The sequence below is a fragment of the Tursiops truncatus genome, chromosome 5 (assembly GCF_011762595.2).
Source record: "Tursiops truncatus isolate mTurTru1 chromosome 5, mTurTru1.mat.Y, whole genome shotgun sequence".
Taxonomy (NCBI): Eukaryota; Metazoa; Chordata; class Mammalia; order Artiodactyla; family Delphinidae; genus Tursiops; species Tursiops truncatus.
Genome location: NC_047038.1, coordinates 71,212,408 through 71,238,836, shown reverse-complemented (window position 1 = coordinate 71,238,836; position 26,429 = coordinate 71,212,408). Strand labels below are relative to the sequence as shown.

The 26,429-nt window shown below is 36.3% G+C and overlaps 1 protein-coding gene across 9 annotated transcripts in view; it reads left to right on the top strand.

The window, feature by feature from the left end:
• FRYL (FRY like transcription coactivator) overlaps positions 1–26,429 on the top strand; it is a 244,672-nt gene that overhangs the window by 91,342 nt on the left and 126,901 nt on the right. For all 9 annotated transcript variants that reach the window (XM_033856980.2, XM_033856979.2, XM_033856984.2 and 6 more), the window contains 2 exons: positions 16,248–16,447; positions 25,141–25,194. In XM_033856980.2, coding sequence (XP_033712871.1) covers positions 16,328–16,447; positions 25,141–25,194 — 174 coding nt within the window. In that variant the 5' untranslated portion in view covers positions 16,248–16,327. The remainder of the gene's footprint in view (positions 1–16,247; positions 16,448–25,140; positions 25,195–26,429) is intronic.

Sequence of the window (26,429 nt, the reverse complement as noted above, 5' to 3'; positions counted from 1 at the left end):
GGCGGGTGGTATTGCACAGTGGACACCGCTCGACTGCCATGTACAGCCCCTCCTTGTTGTCCATGGAGTCTACCAGGTCCCGGGTGAGCGGCTGGGGCCCGCAGCCAGGAGCCTCCGGTGCCCTGACTCCCTTCCCACTGGGAGATGCCATGATGGCCTGAGAGCAGAGCCAGTCACATGGGATTTTGTTTTCAACCAGGTGAATCTTAAGGGTTTTTACAAAAAGAGAAATCCCTTTGAATGGGGAAGGCTATAGAAACCAAATTCTGAATTGTCAGACCTGTTTCTACTAGAAGATGATGAATTATAAATGTGATGGTAGTTCATAGTAGAAAATCATATGAAATGTTTTAGAAGTTGTATTTTTCAGTTGTATATATTGATCCATGTGATGCAGAAAGTAGCTCGCAAAGGCATTCATAAAAATTGAAGAATAAATTAATGTCCATTAACATGCAATATAGTAACAATGTAACATAATAACAACAGATTTACATTATATGCATTCAATGGCTCTTTTTGGTTTAAAATAAGCTTCACTGATGTTGATAGCAGCTTTATTCATAATTGCCCCAACTCAGCAACCAAGATGTCCTTGAGTAGGTAAATGAATAAACTGTGGTACATCCAGACTATGGAATATTATCCAGTGGTAAAATGAAATGAGCTACCAAGCCATGAAAAGACATGGAGAAAGCAAAATTGCATATTATTAAGTGAAAGAAGCCAGTCTAAAAGGCTACATAGTGTATGTTTCCAACTATATGACATTCTGGAAAAGGCAAAATTATGGAGACGGTAAAATGAGGAGTGATTGCCAGGGGCTGGGGAGAGGGAGGGATGAGTAGGTGGCGCACAGAGGATTTTTAGGACAATGGAACTGCTCTGTATGATACTACAGTGATTGATACATTTGTTCAGACCTATGGAATGTACAACACAAAGAGTGAACCCTAATATAAACTATGGATTTTGGGTGATGATGTGCCGATATAGATTCATGAACTGTAGCAGATGTACCAGGAGATGTTGATAATGGGGGAAGGATGCATGTGTGGGAGCAGGAGGTTTATGGGAAATCTCTGTACCTTCCTCTCAATTTAGCTGTGACCTTAAGGTGCTCTTAAAAAATTGTTTTGAAAAAAAAAAAGTTGAAGAAAATTCATGTAAAATTTTGGAGCAGTATATGAATGAGCCATTTTTATCGTAGGGAGACTATGGAAGAAAAGAAAATAATGTTCCAACAAAATGGCTTTAGTAATATTCCTGAAGGTAATTAGTAGTGCATTTCTATGCAGAGTGCAGAGGCACTGGATTACCATGGTTTGATATATAAGAGCCTAGTAATGGTTCAAGTATAAAGTAGTCCCTTCGGCTGCTATGTGAAGTCGATATTTCATCTGCTAAGAGGCAGGGATAACTGTGAAGGAAGACTTTTCAGGAGTTTACATAGACTGTTATTAGGGCCTAAACTTAAAATTTAGCTATGCAGAAAAAGGATGGGGGGATTACTTTTAGTAGTGATGGAATTTGATGGGTAGACTAGATATGGAATATAGGGCACAGGGAGGAATCAATGAAGTTTAGATCATTGAAACTTTTCCCTTTGAAATCACAGCTAATGAAAGGCAGAGGATTCATTGGGCACCAAGATATGTGGTTTGGGTCACGGACAGTGAGTAAAGTGAAGTGGCTGAAACGCTGAGAGAGATATCAATTCATCAAGATTTCTAGTATGAACTGGAAGAACTATGTATGACTTTTTAAAAAAGTTTTATTTATTTATTTGTTTTTATTTTTGGTTGTGTTGAGTCTTCATTGCAGTGCGTGGGCTTCTCATTGTTGTGGCTTCTCTTGCAGAGAACGGGCGCTAGGTGTGCGGGCTTCAGTAGTTGCAGCTTGCGGGCTCTAGAGCGCAGGCTCAGTAGTTCTGGCGCGTGGGATCTTCCTGGGCCAGGGCTTGAACCCATGTCCCCTGCATTGGCAGGAGGATTCTTAACCACTGTGCCACCAGGGAAGTCCTCTATATGACTTTTTTTTTTTAATTTTTACTATAACTTTATTTATTTATTTTACATCTTTATTGGACTATAATTGCTTTACAATGGTGTGTTACTTTCTGCTTTATAACAAAGTGAATCAGTTATACATATGTTCCCATATTTCTTCCCTCTTGCGTCTCCCTCCCTCCCACCCTCCCTATCCCACCCCTCTATGTGGTCACAAAGCACCGAGCTGATACCCCTGTGCTATGCGGCTGCTCCCACTAGCTATCTATTTTACGTTTGATAGTGTATATATGTAATGCCACTCTCTCACTTTGTCACAGCTTACCCTTCCCCCTCCCCATATCCTCAAGTCCATTCTCTAGTAGGTCTGTGTCTTTATTCCTGTCTTACCCCTAGGTTCTTCATGACATTTTTTTTCTTAAATTCCATATATATGTGTTAGCATACGGTATTTGTCTTTCTCTTTCTGACTTACTTCACTCTGTATGACAGACTCTAGGTCCATCTACCTCATTACAAATAGCTCAATTTCGTTTCTTTTTATGGCTGAGTAATATTCCATTGTATATATGTGCCACATCTTCTTTATCCATTCATCTGTTGATGGACACTTAAGTTGTCTCCATCTCTTGGCTATTGTAAATAGAACTGCAATGAACATTTTGGTACATGACTCCTTTTGAATTATGTTTTTCTCAGGGTATATGCCCAGTAGTGGGATTGCTGGGTCATATGGTAGTTCTATTTGTAGTTTTCAAAGGAACCTCCATACTGTTCTCCACAGTGGCTGTACCAATTCACATTCCCACCAGCAGTGCAAGAGTGTTCCCTTTTCTCCACACCCTCTCCAGCATTTATTGTTTCTAGATTTTTTGATGATGGCCATTCTGACTGGTGTGAGGTGATATCTCATTGTAGTTTTGATTTGCATTTCTCTAATGTTGAATGATGTTGCGCATTCTTTCATGTGTTTGTTGGCAGTCGGTATATCTTTGGAGAAATGTCTATTTAGGTCTTCTGCCCATTTTTGGATTGGGTTGTTTGTTTTTTTGTTATTGAGCTGCATGAGCTGCTTGTAAATTTTGGAGATTAATCCTTTGTCAGTTGCTTCATTTGCAAATATTTTCTCTCATTCTGAGGGTTGTCTTTTGGTCTTGTTTATGGTTTCCTTTGCTGTGCAACAGCTTTGAAGTTTCATTAGGTCCCATTTGTTTATTTTTGTTTTTATTTCTGTTTCTCTGGGAGGTGGGTCAAAAAGGATCTTGCTGTGATTTATGTCATAGAGTGTTCTGCCTATGTTTTCCTCTAAGAGCTTGATAGTTTCTAGCCTTACATTTAGGTCTTTAATCCATTTTGAGCTTATTTTTGTGTATGGTGTTAGGGAGTGATCTAATCTCATACTTTTACATGTACGTGTCCAGTTTTCCCAGCACCACTTATTGAAGAGGCTGTCCTTTCTCCACTGTACATTCCTGCCTCCTTTATCAAAGATAAGGTGACCATATGTGCGTGGGTTTATCTCTGGGCTTTCTATCCTGTTCCATTGATCTATATTTCTGTTTTTGTGCCGGTACCATACTGTCTTGATTACTGTAGCTTTGTAGTATAGTCTGAAGTCAGGGAGCCTGATTCCTCCAGCTCCGTTTTTCGTTCTCAAGATTGCTTTGGCTATTTGGGGTCTTTTGTGTTTCCATACAAATTGTGAAATTTTTTGTTCTAGTTCTGTGAAAAATGCCAGTGGTAGTTTGATAGGGATTGCATTGAATCTGTAGATTGCTTTGGGTAGTAGAGTCATTTTCACAATGTTGATTCTTCCAATCCAAGAACATGTTATATCTCTCCATCTATTTGTATCATCTATAATTTCTTTCATCAGTGTCTTATAATTTTCTGCATACAGATCTTTTGTCTCCTTAGGTAAGTTTATTCCTAGATATTTTATTCTTTTTGTTGCAATGGTAAATGGGAGTGTTTTCTTGATTTCACTTTCAGATTTTTCATCATTAGTGTATAGGAATGCCAGAGATTTCTGTGCATTAATTTTGTATCCTCCTACTTTACCAAATTCACTGATTAGCTCTAGTAGTTTTCTGGTAGCATCTTTAGGATCCTCTATATATAGTATCATGTCATCTGCAAACAGTGACAGCTTTACTTCTTCTTTTCCGATTTGGATTCCTTTTATTTCCTTTTCTTCTCTGATTGCTGTGGCTAAAACTTCCAAAACTATGTTGAATAAGAGTGGTGAGAGTGGGCAGCCTTGTCTTGTTCCTGATCTTAGTGGAAATGGTTTCAGTTTTTCACCATTGAGGACGATGTTGGCTGTGGGTTTGTCATATATGGCCTTTATTATGTTGAGGAAAGTTCCCTCTATGCCTGCTTTCTGCAGGGTTTTTATCATAAATGGGTGTTGAATTTTGTCGAAAGCTTTCTCTGCATCTATTGAGGTGATCATATGGTTTTTCTCCTTCAAGTTATTAGTATGGTGTATCACATTGATTGATTTGCATATGTTGAAGAATCCTTGCATTCCTGGGATAAACCCCACTTGATCATGGTGTATGATCCTTTTAATGTGCTGTTGGATTGTTTGCTAGTATTTTGTTGAGGATTTTTGCATCTATGTTCATCAGTGATATTGGCCTATAGTTTTTAAAGTTAGGTTTTTGAATTATCTTATGAACGATCCTTCACTTTGCTTCCTAGAGCTTTGTCCCTGACATGCATTCATTTAACTCTCTCTGTGGTATTATATAAGTAGGTTTCCTTGTGGCATTATATAAGTAGGTTTCCTTGTTTATGGTGTTTTTCAAAGTTTATCATCAGAATTAGGTTTAAGTAAAATCATTGTATAGAGCCAACTGTTCTGCTTTAGAAGAATAGTGGAAGGCAGTGGTTTTCACCCTGGCTGCACAGTAGAGCCACCTTAGGGGGTTTTCAAAAACATACAGATGCCTGGGCCTCCCTTCAAAGATTTTGATTCTGATTTAAGGAGTTGCCAGAGAAGGCTGGCGAGGACCAGCATCAGGTCAGAAAACTTGACTTAGCCAGAATGCTGCGAGTGGATATGAAATCTTTTCCAGAGGGCAGAATTGTTATAAACAGTCTGACAGAGACAAGCTTTTATGTTTGCCAATTTACTAATTTACAGTGAGAAATACGCCAAGTGAGTGAACGTTAATGCTGGAGCTGGCAGACCATTCTTTGCTCTCCTGTGAGGTAGGTCATAAAAGCTAAATTGTAATCAGGAAGTTGCGTGGAAGAGCCTAAAGATCTAAGAAATTTATATCTGTCATGCTCTGCTATAGGGGCCAGAATACTCATCCTTTTGTCCACCCTACTGGATTGTAGTTAGGTGGACATGACATTTCCATCAGCAGTGTGCTAAGTGTTAATTTCCCTATACCTTGCCAGCAGTAGATCCAATTATTCTTTTTAATATTTGGCACAAATTTAACATTTGTGTATAAAATGAAAGCTCACTGCTAGTTTGATTTTCATTTTCTGGGCATTACAAAGTTTGAATATTTTTTCATATGTTTGTTGTCTTCTTAGATTGGTTCTTATGTGAACTGTCTAATTATGTCTTTTGCCAGTTTTTTCTCTGTTGTGTTGTCTTTTTTATAAATTTGTAAGAGCTCTTTGAATATTTTATATTTTCTGTCATCTGCATTCTGTTTTTTCCCCGACTTTGTCCTTTCTTGTTTATGGTATCATTTGCCTTATAAATATTTAAAAATTTTATTTGGTTGAGTACATTCATCTTTTTCTTTCTCTCTCTCTCTTTTTTTTATTTTTTAATAATTTTGGGCATTCTATCTTGGCTAAAAGTCTCCTCTCTCCTGGATTATACATGTTGACTTTGAATTTTTTTTTCTAAGACTTTAAAACATTTTTACTTCATATCCATGTGGAATTTGGTTTTTGAATATATTATGTTTATTTTTCTGCAGATGAGTAGGAATATAGTCCAACATTATTACTAAATAAATCATTCCCTCCCCTCTAATTTTGCCTATGTTGAATTCTTATTCTGGGATTTTTGGGAGGTTCTCTAATCTTTTATATTAATCTAATTTATCTGTACTTAATATTCACTAAGTTGATTACTTTTACATTGTGTTCTGATGTAGTCATTATATATATATATTTACCCATTTTACTAAGTTTTTATTAATTGAAGTATATTTGTACAGTAGTACATAAGTTACAGGTGTACAATATAGTGATTCACAATTTTTAAAGGTTGTACTCTATAGTCACAAAATATTGGCTGTATTCCCTGTGTTGTACATTGTATTTTTGTATCGTATTTATATGTAATAGTTTGTACCTCTTAATCCCCTTCCACTATATTGCCCCTCTCCCCTTCCCTCTTCACACTGGTAACCACTAGTTTGTTCTCTATATCTGTGAGTCTGCTTTTTTTTTGTTATATTCACTAGTTAGTTGTATTTTAGATTCCACATATAAGTAATATCATACAGTATTTGTCTTTCTCTGTCTGATTTACTTTTCCTAGCATAATGTCCTCCAGGTCCATCCATGTTGTTGCAAATGGCAAAATTTCATTGTTTTTTTATGGGTGAGTAGTATTCCGTATACAAATACTTACATACATATACATATATATATATATATATATATATACACCATATCTTCTTTATTCATCTGTTGATGGACACTTAGGTTGCTTCTATGTCTTGGCAATTGTTATCAATGCTGCTGTGAACATTGGGGTGCACGTATCTTTTTGAATTAGTGTTTTTGCTTTTTTCAGATATATACCCAGGAGTGGAATTGCTTGGTCATATGGTAGTTCTATTTTTAGATTTTTGGGAAACCTCCATATTGTTTTCCACAGTGGCTGCACCAATTTACATTCCCACCAACAGTGTACAAGGGTTCCCTTTTCTCCACATCCTTGCCAACATTTGTTATTTGTGGTCTTTTTGATGATAGCCATTCTGACAGGTGTAAGGTGGTATCTCAGTGTGATTTTGATTTGCATTTCCCTGGTGATTAGTGATGTTCAACATTTTATGTTATGTTTTGATTATAGTTATAATCTGTTCAAAATAGTACTGAAATCTTAATTGGAATTGTACTAATTAATATATTAATTTTGTGAGAATTGACACATAATAACAAATGCTTTTATCTATAAGTATGTCCTTACCTTTGTTCATGTCTTCTTTTTATGTTCTTTAAGAAGTTCTTGAATTTTCTTTTATATTAGTCCTATGCCTTTTTATTAAATGTATCCCTACCTATTTATATTTGTGAATAGGTTTTTATCGATTTTCATTCCTACATAATTGCTAGTTAATAAAGAAATTTCATGTCTTCTTTTTCAGTATTTATAACAATGATTTCATTTTCTTGTATTATTGCATTTACTTATATCATCCCATAACCTTCAGGATGGTGTTGAATAATACAGCAAGAATCAGCATCTTTGTTTAATTTGTTTTAATTGAAATAGATTTGGTGTTTTGAAACCTATAATAATATTTGCTGCTGGTGAATGGTAAATATTTTATTTGTTTCCTTTGTCTCTGGCTGCTGGATACCAGTAGGTGTGCAGTTGTATTTCTCTGTCAGCTAATTAAGTGTGTGAGCCATACGGTACTATTTTAAAGTATAATCCCAAGAGTGATGGAAGGGAAAGCAGGCTCAGTCTCTGTGAGCCTTAGTTAGCTATCAATTAAGATATTAAGAGGAAGCCCCTTTGTTCTTGGTTTGTTTAAGTCATATCAGCCTCAGGGGTATAGAGGACTCAGCCCACCTGAGTTTAGATTCTGCTCGTCTTCTTGGAAGTCTAAGAAAAATGGCTGCACAACCATATGCAGTTATTTACCTCTGCCAAGCCCTGGGTCTAGGTATGTTTGTTGGATGAAACAACTGGGTATGTTTGCTGCAGGATTCTGGTGTTCATATTTTCACTTTAGGGCTATCCTGTGGTGAGGCCCTGGTTCATGTCTGGCCAGAGGAGAAGATTTTGCCACAATAGGTTTTTCACTGGCAGTGAATATTTTTATGGGCAGAAGAGTGGAGAACAAAAATGAAAACAACTTTTTTGTTGCTTCTGGTACCATACCCACAGTTGAGATATAACTCAACTCGTTCATTTTCTGGTGGGGAAGCAGAGCTTAGAGAGGTTAAATGTTTTGACCAAGATTATAATGATATTCAGTAGCCAAGTCCAGGGCTCTTGTCTTCTGACTCCTAGGTCCATGCATATTTTAAAAATACCACATTATTTCTAAATTTTTAGAAGAGTTTCTTAGGCGAGCTTCTGAAGGTTCAAAAGACTACAGGAAAATAATAACCTCAGGGAGACTCTGGCTGAGTGAATAATGGATTATTTAGATGATAGGTCATTTTTCTTCAGCTTTATAATAAGCGATATTTCTGTAGTAGATTACAAGTAAAAAACATTGGAAATGTGCCAAAGATGTCATAGGACTTCTATGTTTAGAAATTGTTTTCAATGGGAATAGTTTAGCCTAGGATAAATAAACATTTTAGGAACAGCTGTCCAAAGAACAAGCAAAAGTCTTAATTTTTCTATCCATTGAAATTCATCCAGAAGCAAAAAAACTTGGACTGAGTAGTGAGGAAAATGATTTCATTCACATAGAATAGACACTTAAAGTATTTAGGAAGACAGTAAGAATTAAAGAGATTCCCCTATGAAGGAAAGTATACATTTTCCTTTGGGTACATGAAAGAAGACAAATTAGTGAGGGTATGCCAGGTTCTAGATAAGACGTCTTAATTAAGATGTCAATTTTCTTCTAATTATTTTGTGGAAGTATGCATAAGCTTGGAAGTATAAGTGAATGACAATACGTGAGAAATTCCTGAAGATAATGAGTATACCAGGAGTATTTGTGCCAACAGATGATAAACACTATTATGAAAAGTTACAATAATTAAAAGAATGGTACTGATACAAAAACTGATTGTTAATGAGCGAATAGGAAGCATATTTGAGTATGAATTTAGTTTATGATAATAAAATCAGTGACAAAATTTTAGTAAAGGTACTGAGAAGAACTGATTAACTGTTGAGGAAGAATTTTTAAATTTTTCTCGTATAACACCCCAAGACAGATTTAAATGGAGTGAATATAACTAAAAGAGAGTTAAAAGAAAATAGAGGTAAATATATATCTGATCAAAATGGGGACGCTTTTTCTTTTTAGCCCATTTTATATAAATGAATTTGAAGAGCAACAGAAGTACTTGATTTGGCAAATAGTTATTCTAAGCAAAGAGTATGTTAATAATATAGACTTTTAAGGAAGAAAAAATGATATATCAAAATCTGGCAGTTGTGGAGGAAATAAAGCCACTGATCTGAAAGTTCTTAAACTGAGAACCTAAGTTCACATTCCATTCAAATGGGACAATCGACTTTAATTAGAAGTCAGTTTCCTTGTCATACATGAACAGTAACTTGATGTGGTGTTTTGCACCTGGTTCCTGCCAGGAATTTTACCATCTGGTTGTTAAATTATCGGCAGCTTGAAATCAGCCATGATGGGAGTATTTCCATGATGGAAATTAGCAAATGCTGCAAACCAGGACACAATTTTTTTTTTTTAAAAAGAGGCGTTTATCAGCTTATCGCTTGAAATAAGATTTGGTTTGTTAGCATAAAATAAGATAATATGCAAAATATCTTAATAAATATTAAATAATGTTTTGTTTCCATAAGAAGTGCATGGTGTCTGGTTTGAGATTCCTTCATTCATGAAGGAATTTTGAGGTATACCTTGCCTTATATAGCAAATTGTGTTTGTGTGCTGAACCCATCAAACAATGCTTTCATATTGTACCTCTCAACATGTACAGCGTGCACATTACTTTTCTTTTCTTCTCTTCAGAAACAGTTGCTTTCAAATGTACAGTTTTGCTTTGGATGGTTGGTTGAAAGATACACCAATCCACCTGGCCTCCCCAGAAGTTGAAGTTTTCTTTCATTCCCTAATCTGATTTTGCTATCTTTGTTTCTGCTTTCAATTTGTCTACCATATAACCTGATTTGTGTTTTTGACATTTTATTGTAATTGACTTAGTAAACTGTTTTCTTCTCTTGGTCCAAGTACATTATTGTTTTAAGCTTTGGCCTGGCCTGCTGTTTATTGTGACTCTTCTCAGGCACCTTTGGTTCTGGCTGACAGGAATAGAGTAGGCTTTTCTTTCTTTTTTAAAAAAATATTAGACTTTTTTTTGTGTGAAGAGCAGTTTCAAGTTTACAGAAATTTGAACAGAAAGTACAGAGAGTTCCCATGTACCCGCTTCTGCTACCCACCCCTCCCAGCCCTGCCCATTTCCCCTACTATTGATATTTTACGTTAATGTGATACATTTGTTACAATTGATGAACCTACATAGACATATCATAATCACCCAAAGTCCATAGTTTACAATATCAGTCTTGGTGTGGTGCATTCTGTGGGTCTTGACAAATGTATAATGGCATGCATCCATCATTACAGCGTCATACAGAATAGTACTGTGCCCCTAAAAATCCTCTGTGTTGGGCTTCCCTGGTGGCGCAGTGGTTGAGAGTCCGCCTGCCGTTGCAGGGGACGTGGGTTCGTGCCCCGGTCCGGGAGGATCCCACATGCTGCGGAGCGGCTGGGCCCGTGAGCCATGGCTGCTGAGCCTGCGCTCCGCAACGGGAGGGGCCACAACAGTGAGAGGCCCGCGTACCGCAAAAAAAAAAAAAAAAAAAAAAAACCTCTGTGTTCCACCTATGTATCCTTCCCTCCCTCCAACCCCTGGCAGTCACTCATCTTTTTATTGTCTTCATAGTTTTGCCTTTTCTGGAATGTCAAATAGTTGGAATCACACAGTATGTAGCCTTTTCAGATTGGCTTATTTTACTTAGTAACATGCATTTAAGTTTCCTCCAAGTCTTTTCATGGCTATATAATTCATTTCGTTTTAGCACTGAATAATACTACATTGTCCGATGTACCACAGTTTGTTTATCCATCCACCTACTGAAGGACATCTTGATTGGTTCTAAGTTTTGGCAATTATGAATAAAGCTGCTAAAAACATCCGTGTGCAGGTTTTTGTGTGTATATGTTTTCAACTCCTTTGGGGAAATACCAAAGAGCACAGTTGCTGTGTTGTGTGGTAAGAATATATTTAGTTTTGTAAGAAACCTTCAAATTGCCTTCCCTTTTACATTTTCACCAGTGGTGACTGAGAGTTCCTGTTGTTCCACATCCTCACCAGCATTTGTTTTTGTCAGTGTTATAGATTTTGATCATTGTAATAGTTGTGTAGTGGTGTTAACTGAAAAAAAAAAAAAAAAAAGCACAACCTAAAAGTTGAGAATTGTGTGTGCTGAGGACTTCGGCCTAGGACGCAGCCTCTAAGATAGCTCTGAGGGACTGCTCCTGAGAGGTAAGGGAGGAGCTAGGGTACATAGGAGTTTTTGCAACAAAAAACCAGGTCGTTGGAACATCAAAAGATTACTGTTAATTAAAAAAACCCAGACATCTCATGTTAGTGAATTTAGCACTTTCCTGTGAGCTAAATCCATTAGCACATAGAAAGATGCAAGAGTCTGGGCTCATTGAAATCATTCCTTTGATATGCACCTTAACTGTCTAGGGCCAGTATCCTGTTTTTCTCCATCCTCAGAGTGCATGTTGGGGGGGCTGCAGTGGCTAATGGCTTGACGTTGGCAGCACCCTTTGTTTACTGATATGGCAGGTGACATTTTCCATCCACAGTGGTATCTCATTGTTGTCTTAACTTGCATTTCTCTGAAGACGTATGATGTGGAGCATCTTTTCATATGCTTACTTGTCATCTGTATGTCTTCTTTGGTGAGGGGTCTATTCAGATGTTTTGCCCATTTTTTAATTGGATTGTTTATCTTCTAAGTGCATTTTAAGAATTGTTATATAGTTTGGATAACAGTTTACCGGATATGTGTTTTGCAAAGGTTTTCTCCCAGTCTGTGTCTTTTCATTCTCTTAACAGTATCTTTTGCAGAGCTGAAGTTGGTAATTTTAATACAGCTCAGTTTATCAATTTTTCTTTCATGGGTTGTGCTTTTAGTGTTGTATCTAATAAAGTCATAGCTAAACCCAAGAACTGTTAGATTTTCTCCTTCTTATAGTCTGGGAATTTTATAGTTTTGCATTTTACATTTCGATCTATGACCTATGATCCATTTCGAGTTAGTTTTTGTAAAAGATGTAGGTTCTGTGTCTAGATTTTTGGGGTGGGGGCATGTGGATGTCCAGTCATTCCAACACCATTTGTTGAAAAGTCTTTTTCCATTGATAGCCTTTGCTTCTTTGTCAAAGATTAGTTTCACTTGACTCTGTCTTTGTGAGTCTGTTCCTGGGCTCTCTATTCTATTCCACTGATCTATTTATGTATTCTTTCACTAGTACCATACTATCTTGTTTACTGTAGCATTAAAGTAAGTTCTGAAGTCGGGTAGTGTTAGTCCTCCAACTTTCTTGTTCTTCAATATTGTGTTGGCTATTCTGGGTCATTTGCCTCTTTATATAAACTTCAGAATCGGTTTGTTGATAGCCACAAAATAACTTGCTGGGATAGGCTTGCTTTTTAAACTAAGAATTTTGCTTTTGCCTTTTAAAATAAGAGATATTTTTGACTTTTGATCTTGTTCAAAGGCCATTTACCTTATACCTTTTCTTTCTTAGGTTGTCATCAACATGTTTACTACTAACCAATATAAGTAAATAATTATAATAAGTAAGCAATTGTGTGGTATTTTGTTACTTTTCTGTATTATATAAATCTCTTTGTAAATATGTGTGTAATATGCATGTATATATAAGATTATGACCACAAAGTAGTAATTTTTTATCCCTAAAGACCTGTTTTTGGGGGTGAGGGTACTGCAGGCAGCTTTCATAGACTCCACTGGGGTCTTTTTAAAACTACATCCACCCTCCCCTACTCATCCTTATCTAAAACACCTCAGTCACTGAGTCACTGTGCATTTTGGGGGATGTTACTGTTTAGTGTTGTGCATCAGAATATAATAGAGCTAGAAAACACTGAGAACCGCTGCTGTAAAGTAATGAAACCAAACATGTATCAGCTTAGGGTTTTTGTGTCTCTTCTCCCTTGTCTGTTCTCCTTCATTGAAGTTCAGTTTATCTTATAAAGGTATAGGAGTCTTATGAGCATGAAAAAGGTAATTTTTAAATGAAACATGCTAAGAACAGTGCTATATAGAGAGTTAGCTGTCTAAAAATACTGTATTTATGTTTTATTTGCACCTTATCTAAGAGAAAGAGTATACATGCTAGGTTAATTTTTATATTTTATCTTAATTTTATATGTTAATTATTCAGGTCTTACTATATTCTTATTATTATCAGAGTTTTATAGATTTATATTCCAAGGATGTTTAATCTGACATTGGGTTTTTACAACTTGTAATTCAATGCCTGAATTGTGTTAAGAGTTAACACTCTAACATTTATGTCTTTATTCTCCTGTAGGCTTATATAAAATTTTCAAAAAATTTTAATAGCATGTAGAGAAATAGGATTGTTTAACCTCATAAAATATTTAACTCAAGCAGCCTGGTGACATCAGGTTAATCTAGTTATGTGTAAACTAGCATTCTTACCCTGCTAGTTTGACCATCCCTTTTTCTTAACTCTTAGCAGAATATGAGAAAAAATCACATATCTTCACCAAAGCTGAACATTATAATGAAATACACAATTTGGGGAAACCACTTTGATAAATGAAAAGTATTATTTAATTTTTATTTATTTTTAAAATATTAGTGAGTTTAAATATTATTTTCATGGTTACTGGCTTCTTCTGTTATATCTTTTGTAGCTTGTTTCTTCATGTCCTTTGTCCAGTTTTCAGTTTGGGGGTGTGGGTCTTTTTCTAACTGATTTCATTAGAGCTTTGTGGATGGAGGTAAAAGTGATTAACTCTTAATAAGTAATTTTCATTAAAATTTGATTTTTTAAAAAATTGAAGTATTTTTATTTTGGAAGATACTGCAGGTCTTTGGAAGATAAACCTTTATCTGGAAGATAAATACTGGTTTCCCTAAAACTTTTGGCTGTATTGGCAAATTTCTTAAAATATGCAATTATGATATGTAGGAATAGTTGTTTATGCTTAATTTATGTTTATGATTTTTTAGGAAGTAGAAGACAGTAAGGGTGAGTTTTTGAGAGGTCATTTTAACTAAAGTTTTTTCTTTTTGAGGAGACTTTAAAGGTTACAATGTTATTAAGATTATACTTCATCAGAGTCTAGAATGCAAGTGCCAAAGTCTGTCATAGCTTCTTGTTTAAAACGTTTATTGTAAAGTTAAAGCCAAAGAAACTTTGTAACTGTCTTATGATCTTATGAATCTTAATTAAAATATATATTTTGTATCTGCTGCCATAAGTCAAAATCTTAAAAGTGTTTCATCCTCATTTTTATTTCTAAAATGTAAATTAAAATTCTAGAAACTATCTGGGTAGGCTTTTCCACTATTTTATGATTCCCAAGAGTTATTCAACATGTGTGGATATAAAATATAGAATATTCTTAATGACTCAGAATAAATTTTTAAAATTTAAGATCTCCTTTCCCCACAATGACGTTTGTTAACACATTCTCTCCTTTATAATACACAGTGTTGGATCATGAAACAGAGTAAACAAGTCATTGTTTAAAATAAATAGTGTGCACTGTGTTCAAAGGACTGTGAATTTTTGTTTTGAATTGTTATTATATAATTTTAGTTCTAGAATACATTACATATTATATTTTAATTTTATGTGATACAAAGATATTTATTTTAGATGCAATATTAACAGTTTATAACATTCTTTAGATTATTATTTTAAATATTTAAGCATCATGTATGACTAACTTCTAATCTTAACCTTGGAGGAAAATATTCTGTTCTATAAAAAATAAGTAAGTAAATGAAGATAATGAATAGGACATGAAAGTAAGCCATTCTTTGGTATTTGGAAGTTCAGTCTTTTTTTTTCCCCCTGGCTACACCGCACAGCTTGTGGGGTCTTAGCTCCCCGACCAGGGATTGAACCCGGGCCCTCAGCTGTGAAAGTGTGGAGTCCTAACCACCGGACTGCCAGGGAACTCCCGGAAGTTCAGTCTTTCAAAAATATTTATTTTTCTTAAATTTGCAAATTATTTTTTCTGAAGTGACTGCCATAACCTGACTTTATATTGCTTTCTAGAATTTTCTTTGGGTGTTATCACAGTTACCTTTAGATATCTTGACACATACTATGTTTGGTAGAGTAGGGTTTTCTTTTTTTTTTTAAGTTGACGGAACAATTCCTTATAAGTTGGGAGTGTGTTTATTTAGATTAAATTTATTGTCCTGTGGTTATATACACACATACACGTAAGCAGAAATTCAGTCTTTGAAAAACTGTGTTCTGCTTCCTGTTTCAAGGAGGGAGTTATTTATAGGACAGCATATTGAAAGGGTAGTATCTAGAGATCAGCCTGAGGGAGAGGAGCACATTCTTGGAGGTTCTCTGTGAATATTCCAGGCCAAAGGGATGTCACAAGCTGAGGTTAGAGAATGGGAGGGTCTATAATATACAACAGCCTGGAAGATTGAGGTGACTGGATAAACTGTAGATAAAAGCCAGGTAGACTGCCCAGGTAGTCAAAGGAACAGAACAGGTGAAGATAAACGGCAAGCAGTGGTGTGTGCTCTCTTTGTGCCACACTTGATGCGAAGCCCTGTTTGCCAGGCACAGTTGATATCATCCCTATCTCTCCTTTGAATGATTCAAAGAAAAGTCCTATGAGTCATGTTTTATTTCCTTCATTGCACATAACTTTGTTTAGAATTCATTTGTTCATTCAATACATATTTATTGTATACCTAGTACATATACCAGGCACTGTTCTAGGCTCCTGGGATTCATCAGTGAACAAAAAAGACAGAAGAGGATCTTTGTTCTAATAGCATTTACAACGGTAGGGTAGGGAGAAAAAGAGTACATAGTAAACGTAATATATAACTAAATTATAGTTACGTTGGGCAGTATGTTAGAAGGTGACAAGTGTAATAGACAAAAATAGAGTCTGGTAATACAGATTGGGAGATCTGGATGGGATTTAGGGGGAGGATACATATTAAATAGGGTGGTTATGGTTGGCCTAATTGAGTTGATTATTAAAGTAGAGTTCTTTTGTTTCTTTTATTTTTAGCTTCAGCACAAGTCAGCAAAGTGAATAAGTACTGCACTTCTTCCAACTTTCATTCCACTTTGGGGAAAAAGAATATCATCATGTCAAGCATTACGATTGACCCGGATGTCAAGCCTGGTGAATATGTCATCAAGAGCCTCTTTGCAGAATTTGCTGTTCAAGCTGAAAAGAAAATTGAAGTTGTAATGGCTGAACCCTTGGTGAGTAGAGCTGACCTATAAATCCAATATTTTCTTGACTTGCATTAACCATTATATTACAAATTTTCCAAAGAAAATAATATACTTGAAAAAATATTAAAGGAAGCCAATCTGAAAAGGGTATGTACTGTATAATTCCAACTGTATGACATTCTAGAAAAGGCAAAGCTGTGGAGACAGTAAAAGATCAGTGGTTGCCAGGGGTTGGGCAGGGGTAGGGGTGGGATGAATAGGCAGACACAGAGGATTTTTAGGACAATGAATATATTCTGTATGATATTATAATGGTGGATACATGTCATTATACATTTGTCCAAACCCATAGAATATGCAACACCCGTTGTGAACTGTAGTGCAATCTGTAGACTTTGGATGATTAGGCTGTGTCAGTGTAGGTTCATCTGTTATAACAAATGCACCCCTCTGGCGTGGAATGTTGATAATGGCGGGGGCTATGCGTGTAAGGGCACAGGGGAATATGGGAAGTCTATCCTTCCACTCAGTTTCGCTGTGAACCTAAAACTGCTCTCAAAAATAAAAGTCTTCAAAAAAATTAAGGGGTAGGCCAGTAGTAAAGTGATGATTTAAAAAGCTGTAATGACTCTAGAACCCACTTTGATAAGTTACTGCAGGTCACCAAAGAACAAAAATGGATTTCACCAATGGGAATTGTTGAGACAGATAAAACGTAAGAGAAAACCTAAAACATTCTGTGAGTTAATGATGTGACAGTAGCCAGACTTATAATGAACACGTAAACAGCTTTGAACTTACAGTACACGAGGATACTTAAAGAATGTGAGGAGCTCTGTGTGAGTCGAGCTTATGGTGACGAAGGAAGAAAAAGACCAAAAACAAATGTCTGGGTTGGATTCTAACGAATTGTGGTGGCTATTATGATAGATAATACGGTGGTTGGGCAGTAAGAGGGAGAACAGATGAAAGGCAAAGACTGTTTAGTTATTGTATATAATTCAGGCTGGAATGAAAAGAGCTAGGGAACTAGGGCGTTAACAGTGGAGAAGTGGTTGCAGAAAAAAGTGAGATTAAACAACAGAAGCAGAATCAGTAGAACTTGACACATAATTAGGAGTAGGTGTTTCGAGTGAGAGTGAAGGGTTAAAGATTTTTTGAAGTGTTAGAAAAGATGGTAGTGTATTTACTTAGGTAAAGAAAACAGGAATATTATTGGGGTAGTAAAGGTGATTAAGATAATTTTTCCTTTGTGTATGTTAAGCTTGAGCTACTAGCGATCTAAACCATGTGGAACTATTTGATTGGTAGCTGGAGATTCCTTTTGGGAACTCACAAGAAATATAGATTTTGGCATCATCTACATGAGGGTGATAAAGCTAAAAGAGCACATGATAATATCAAGGGAAGAGAGTATAGAATAGCATTATTCTTGTCAAATAATATAGAGAGGCAGAACACAGTGAACACTGAGGAAGAGCGTATTGGACTTGGAAATTAAACAGCCTGAGAACAGTTTTAGCAGGATGATATAACTTTAGGAAGCAACTCTTTGGGTTTGAAGGGAATGGATATGGGATGTATCAAGATCACGCTGGTAGGTTAGAAGTACGGTGATGATAATGAAGATGGAGGTAGAGGATGTAATAGCTAAAATTTATTTATTCCTTACACAACTGGATTAGCGATAGGTCTTCTCTGCCACTTTGAGACTCAGAGGGTTTGTTACTTGTCTGAAGCCCAAAGCCAATAAGCAGCAGAGTGAAGAGTTAGGCTTAACTCAATCTGCTGTCCTTCCTCAGAAGGAAGGGAGGAAAGGAACGGAAAAGAGAATAATGATGACCTAAGAAAGAAGGGAAGTTGAGGAAGTATCATAGATTCTTAATTTTCTTAGTGAAGTAGGACTTAACCTTACTCATAATATGATGGTATGTGTGTGGGTACATGCATGCCTCGAGTTTCTTTCTGATCATTAAATAGAGGAAACTACTCTGAAGAAAGCATCTATGAAATAATGTATTTGAGGTTTAATAAATAATAATAGGTAAAAGATCATTAACCAAAATGTATATTTTAAAGCTGTGCATCTCACTATATTCAATTTAAGTCATTCCACAATTACTTTCTGCATATCAAATTAATGTTTTTATACCAATGTATATATATTTTACAGCATGTATAAAATATAAAATTCTGTTTTAGAAATTAGGATTACAAGAGTCTATAGATATGAATTAGTGATTATAAGGCTTGATTAGAAATGTACTTACTCTATAAAATGTTATTTTCTTCATCCATGGTCTATGAATTACATGATAGATCGCTACACTAGCCTACTTAAATAACGTACAGTCAGAAAGGGAACCACTTTTTAAAAAATACATTAGAAAAAGTTTATGGAGCGTGGTGACTATGGTTGATAATACTGTATTGTATAACTGAAATTTGCCAAGAAAGTAGAACTTAAGTGTTCTCACCAAAAAAAAAAAAAAAGAAAGAAAGAAAAAAGTGAATATGTGAGGTGATAGATGTTTTAATTAACTTGAAGGTGGGAATCCTTTCACAGTATATATGTATATATCGCATTGTATACTTTAAATATATTATACTTTTATTTATTACTTATATCTCAATAAGCCTGAAAAAATGTTTATTAAAATTTTTAAACTTAGATAAAAGTAGAGATTATACTATAATGAACCCTCAGCAATCAGCTGGCTTCAGCAATTTGCAACTTACACAGCACATTTTTAAAACTTACCTATTTTATAAAATATTTTTAAACAGCACCATGTGCTATAGTCCTAAGAGCTCTAAAATATTTTATATTCTTAAAGGAATTTTAATTTTGAGATGTGAAAGTCTTCAGAGTAAAACAGTTAAAATATGAGTGAAACTTCCTAATTTGAATGAGTCTATAATATGGTGATTTTCCATCTTTCTCCTTCCTTTTTCTCCCAATGCCATTGTTACTGTCCTAGCTCAGGGCCAAGTTTTGTCATATTAGGCCATTGCATTAGCCTTCTACGCAGTCAAGAAGTGGTCCACTTCCTTCCCATTTTCCTTGTTCTCACCAGACTTTTCCTCATCTAAAATACAAATATTATTGCCTTTCTGCTTTAGAAATCTTGCTTCCTTTTCATTGCTATGGATTAAATTAAAGTTCTTGGTGAGTCATTTCAGCCTCTTCACAGTCTTGTTACAGTTTGTGTAATGTCTCATGATTCTCCTATCCTGATGTGTGCTGTGACACTTAAAAGTATCCTCTAGGGCTTCCCTGGTGGTGCAGTGGTTGAGAGTCCGCCTGCCGATGCAGGGGACGCAGGTTCGTGCCCTGGTCCGGGAAGATCCCGCATGCCGCGGAGCGGCTGGGCCCGTGAGCCATGGCCGCTGAGCCTGCACGTCCGGAGCCTGTGCTCCGCAACGGGAGAGGCCACAACAGTGGGAGGCCCGCGTACCGCAAAAAAAAAAAAAAGTATCCTCTATATATTCTGTTGTTCTGATGTATTTTTTATTTTTCTCTCAATCTAAAATGCTTTTTTGTTCAAAGTGTCATTTTATTTTTATGTCATTTATTTATTTACTTTCGGCTGCGTTGGGTCTTCGTTTTTGCACGTGGGCTTTCTCTAGTGTGGTGAGCGGGGGCTACTCTTTGTGGTGCGCAGGCTTCTCATTGCAGTGGCTTCTCTTGTTGCGGAGCACGGGCTGTAGGTGCGCGGGCTTCAGTAGTTGTGGCCCGTGGGCTCTAGAGCACAGGCTCAGTAATCGTGGCACATGGGCTTAGTTGCTCCGCGGCATGTGGGATCTTCCCGGACCATGGCTCGAACCCGTGTCTCCTGCATTGGCAGGCGGATTCTTAACCACTGCGCCACCAGGGAAGTCTTAAAATGCTTTTAATTCCTCTGTTTTTAAACCTCTACTCATTCTTCCAACTTCCCACATCTTCCCTCTAACATAGTGATTCTTCCCCAAACTAAATGAATCTTTGTTTTACCATAATAATTTGTTCATACTCCTCGATTCTGACATTGTCATATTATGGTTAATTGCTTACATGTTTATCTTTTCTGATGTGAGCTACTTGATATCAGGAACCAGGTCTCTTTTTCCTCTGTACCTGCAGCACTGCCCTTGGTGGTAGGTGCTTAGTAAAAGTTTGTATTTTAAATTGAATGTAGCCTTAGGAACATTGCTGTGGCCTGTGCCCTTTTTCTTCTAACAAAGCATAGTATCATTGTGTTAGCCAGAGCTTCTGATAGTTCTTTCAGAATAGTCTGATGTTGACTATATTTTATTCATTCATTTACCAGTTAATTTCAGAAACATCTGCTGTGTAATTGAAAATGAGATTATTAAGTTATGGTGAGTAGTGGTGAGGATTCCATTAGAAAATAGGTGTTTCTACCCCATCATCACACTTAAGAGAGAAGAGGCATCCCTGCTTACTCCTCCTGACACACCAGGAAAACTCCCAGTGTTGTAGACGACAGCAGCCAGGGACAAACACTGGCTGAGAAATTACCCATCATATTTTACAGATTTTACCCGCCTCACTCCTATATACCAGCGTAATTTCTTCTTGTCTGAATCAGATCTCTGCCAGCTTTGTTTCATTTATGTCCAAGTCTGAGTAGATGGTGTATCGTTTACCCAGCCTCAAGATTAGATAATGAAAATACATTTAATCTAACATTATCACAAGGTTTTTATTATAGCTTCAAATGCATTTATTGTGATCTCATTTATTTTGAAATTTATTTTGTACCCTTTCCAGTAATAAACAGCCATTCAAGATGACTCTCTTGCGTTCTTGAATGAAACTGTCATGGGGTCTCTTTAAAGAAAACAGCATCCACGAGTTGATACATAAAAGGAGGCTAGCATGTCTCATGGTCAGATGGACAGTAGGTTACACGAAAACTTAGAAGCACAAATGTGAATGGCTTTTGCTAAAAGAATTTAATCAATCACTAAAATGAGAGAACTGGCCTTTTCATTCTCATATTAGAAGCCACAATAAAAGGAGGTTAAGGAAGGCAAAAGATTCGAAGATTAGCTGAGCTTGACTTTAGCCACAATTTCAGTTTTATCTTAGAAGGAAGACTCAAGAAGGAAGGGCAGGGCTTCCCTGGTGGCACAGTGGTTGAGAGTCCACCTGCCAATACAGGGGACACGGGTTCCTGCCCCGGTCCGGGAAGATCCCACATGCCGCGGAGCGGCTGGGCCCATGAGCCATGGCCGCTGAGCCTGTGCGTCCGGAGCCTGTGCTCCGCAACGGGAGAGGCCACAACAGTGAGAGGCCCGTGTACCGCAAAAACAAAAAACGAAAAACAAGGAAGGGCAACCATTGAATAAAATTACAGCTTGCAAACTATGCAATCAAATACCTTAGGTTTCTTTCTTCCTAAAAGGAGGTAGCTCAATCCTGGGTAATGATCCAGACACATCCAAGCTTATCTGTTACTGTTTTAGATTGCCAGTGACCAGAAAAGAAGAGAGGAAAAAGGGCTTTAACCAATCACCTGCTGATTTAGACTGTATGTACTTGGTTTAGGCCCAGCATTTTTACAACTCTGCACTGTCCACTGTTTTTTTGATATTAAATATGTATTTTAAAGAGTTTCTGATCTCTTATTTCCTCCAAACTGCATTTTTCTGTTAGTTTCCACTTCTCCTCACATGCTTATTATAACATATTATATGTTATTTATTATGATTGAGGCACTAAACAGCTGATTGGAAGCTCTGTGTACATGGAGGGACCTTTTTGACTGTGGTCTTTAGTGTGTAATCATCTGAACCATCAATGTCAGATCTTTTGTTGGAAGCTAGAGTCCCTTGGAGGAGTCCTTCAGTAGCCCAAATGGGAGGGTTGAGACTTGGCTGCTAGCATTCTGGGGATGTAGAGACAGAAGATAACTGGGGGTTTTGATATTTAGTATATACCTTTTTACTTAAGCTCCCTGTCTTCAGTGTGGTACGTTGTCTTCAACTGTAGTATCCCCCGGTCGACATCTCTGTTTTGCCCTTTCGTAAGAAGGGCGGTTCCTCTGTGAGTAGGTTGGAGGGACAGCCAACCTGCTAAGTAGAGTGGGTGAAGGGAATGGGAGGGAGGGTCTAAATGTTTCCTAAACTATCGTTCAACCAGTCCTCTTATTTTTAACTTCACCTTCACCCACTCTTTCATAGTACTGAAATTCTCCAGTTCCTGAGCCTTTGGGGAGTTCCAAGGTACTGACTGGATTATCTTTCCTTCACTCTGCATGGCAAGCTTACTCACTTCCCTCTGATTGTGACTTAAATGTCATCTTCTCAGTGGTCATTCTAAAACCTTCACCTCCATTGCAACTTCCTATCCTATAAAGTCTGTCTAAGATAATATATATTTTCTTTGCTCTGTCATTAGACTTTTAGCTGTTCAAGGACAGCGATTGTTTAGGAGAGATTGCCATCTTTAGCTGCAAATTATTGAAATATTTCAGTATCACTGTTATGCGGCGAAAATCTTTTCAGTAAATTCTTTTGCTTTCCCTGGAGGCTACATGTTGCTGTTGGTCCTCTATACGTAGATACTAAAGGGTCAAATTTAGAGTGTAAAGGATTGTGCACCTTAGATTCATTATTGATCTGTTATATTCTTATGAAATAATAACATTATAAAAAGTGGAAATAGTTTTAAAGGTTATGTAATAAAAATAATGACTCTTCCTTCCATTCTGGATCAAGATCATCACTGTCCATAGTTTTTAGTATACCATTTTTCATGTCTATTATTTATCAATCTCTGTAGCACCCTCCATCTTTTATTCTTTTAAAAAAACACAAATGGGAGTTTTTATATGTATATTTTTTCTGTCCCTATTTTTATTTTAACAATGTAAATCAGAGATTGTTCTATTATCAGCCCATATATATTTGTCTCTTTCTCTCTAATGTTGAATATTGTTTCAATAAAAGAAAGTACTGTAAATTTTTTTTTTACCAGTCTCTATGGATAAGCTGTTTGGGACTTACCCCAACTTGAGGCTACTGTGAAAAAAAATACTACAGTAAACATTCTGGTACATAAGTCTTTGCATTCGTCTATATGTGAATATAGAGAATAATTTGCATTCTTTTTAGTTGTGTGGCAATGGTTTGCATGTACTATAAACATGTTTTAAATAGTTATCCTTTCAAAATCTCACATTGAAAGTACATCTGCTTGACAACGATTAGGCCATCCTCAACCATACTGTAATCAAACTGAGAGGTTAATACAGAGTCCTTGATTAGTAATTTATACAGCATTTAGTGCAGTACACTTACTTCATATTTTTGTACTGATGGTAACATGAGTGTTCTTTTGCATTCAAACATTATTTCTGAGTTCTTATTATGGAAAAAATAACTCATCCTCACTTTTTGGTTTAGGGAAAGCTCTGTGAGGATGTCAGATCTTCAGAAATCTTTGAGAAAGCATGAGTTTGTTGAGAAGTGAAAAGTGTGAGGTATAAGAAAACAGTGTAAGTGTTTCTGAGAAGGTTATTGCTCTCTTTTAGTGTGCTTGGCCGTACTTTATTGTATAAATACCCTATGTGAGTAATAAACTACTTAGATCAACACTCCTCAAAATATTACTGAAGACCTTTAAATTTAATATTACAGTGAAAAGAGGGATCAAGTGAGGGGGATCAAATAAGTCAAATAAGTTGGTAAGAAACAGCTTATTATCTCTCCTACACCACCCCCAGCCCAGGTTTTAAATACACAATTCACATTAGGATAGCTCAGTAATTTTCAAACTTTCACATACTTTTAAAAACAACGTTCTAAAAAAACAAAACCAAAAAAAAAACAACCAATGTTCTATTGGACTTGCTATGAGACTTACTGTTATACTTAAATTTTAGAGGTAGTTAATTGGGCCTATATATTATTGGATGGGATCCTCATCATGTTACATGTTTGTAGTGTGTAATACTTGGTTTTAGAAATTGACGACTTGTCTGCAAGATAATTACCAAAGTGTGCTTAGCATATAAGGGCTCAAGTGCCAAGGACATGCCAAAAACCTTTCCCTGTTAAGAAAGTCAAGCGCTGTGGAATTCAGGTATTTTACTGACCCCAATTAAATTAGTTAGAAATGTGCTTCTCTGATAGTTAGATTAGGAATTTTTAAATTTCAGTGGCAGATACATTTGTGAGTTTATTTTCAGAAGTTATAGCAATAAATGAGAGAAGGAAATTGGGGCTCTTGGATAGATAAGCTTCAGAATATACATATTTCTAAATTCCAGTTTTTTTCATGGAAAAATGGCATTTGTTTTCCTATGATATATATTTCAATAAATATATTTGTTGAATAAAAATTCAATAAAAAAAGCATAAAGTAGAAAGTTTAGAAAATCATCCTAAAAAATCTCAACAGAAGAATCAGTCATAATATATGTGAACATAATTTGAGACATCTCTTATGTTTAGTAAGTTAGGTAACTATATGTGGGGTAAGCAGCAAGGCAAGTAGGTAGAAAGGCTGACAGAAGGGGTCATGCTAGGTATGCTCTTCTAAGTTAAACTAGTAATATTAAATTTTGTTTGTATTAGCAGATTAGAACCTTTCCTTGAAACAATCTAATTACAAATAAAACAAAAACAAAACCATCTCACGAATCTCAACTGTTTATTATCGGTAAGATTTCTAATATTTTGCATATATACTTTTTTTTTTTCAATTGTAGGAGAAGCCATTATCTAGATCTCTTCAGAGGGGTGAAGATCTTCAGTTTGACCAGGTATGCCAATGTAGGGGGAATATTTTTTCCTGAAAGGAAAATGTTTATCCGCACAGTCTGATCCAAATACATCCAATATTAAGAAATATATTTATTTTGTTTCGTGGTCCTGTATGTTTTTATACACTAGATTCAGTCTGGAACTGGTAGTCTGTTTTTTAACAGAACAAATAGAATGAGTTATGAACTGTGAACTTCATAGAATGAGCTGTGAACTTTATTGATTTCTGTTCATTAAGCATTTTAAAACTTTGCTTTTCATTGGTACCCTCTTTACTATATGCCCTTTGAAAACTTCTTAAAAGATTTCCAGTCATATCCCTCAATCTTACCTTGTATACAATTTTTACATAATAATATTTGACCTTTTAACGTTTATTTTTTCCTGTTGGGGGTATCAGAACCTTTATACTGAAACATCCAGCCTGGTTCTCTCCCTTTCCACCCCATTTTGAAGGCGGAGCCAGAGACAAGGACTTGGTTCTGGGAAGAGATTCCAAGGAGGAGACTTGAGAGATTGAGGCAGGGAAGAGGAAGAACTGATAGAGATCACTGCTCTGGGCACTGGGGGTTCATTCCATTCTGAGAATCATACTGAATGTCACCCACTTTTGTCTTTCTGAAGAATGGAGGGCTGGAGCATTTATCTGCAGCCCCCATCTCCAGCAGTTGAGGGTTGCCCTAAGAGGCATTAACTACTTGTATCTGTGCTTGTGCAAAGGCCAAGTGGACTGTCTGTGTCAAAAAGCCAAAGAAGCTTAAAAAGGAAGATATACAATGGCCAACCCTCCCCCTCCAAAAAAACCCTGCAAAACCAAAAACCTTTTTATATAATACCAATATCTCAAATTTAGTGGTAATCCTCTAATGTCAGTTCTTTCCTCTTGCTGATTTTGAATGTTAGATCAAGTGTTATTTTTGTCATAATTATGTTTGCTCAAGACTTATTTCATTATAAGTTGATTGATTGTCTGCAAAACCCAATAACCCAGATCAGCTTTCTGTTGCCATCTAGTATTCCCGAGCTACCCTTCTTATAATTATGTATCTAGGAAATCGAAGTTAATGTTCATATTAGTCTGCTTGATTAGATGAAGATGACTGGTTAGGATTGCTTGGTGGAGGCTTCCCAAAATGCTGTGTTTCTGGATGCCATTCCAGTTCTGCTGACTCCGAATCACCAAGAGCAGTGCTCTGGCACCTGTATTTTGCAACAGCTCCCTAGGTGATTCTGA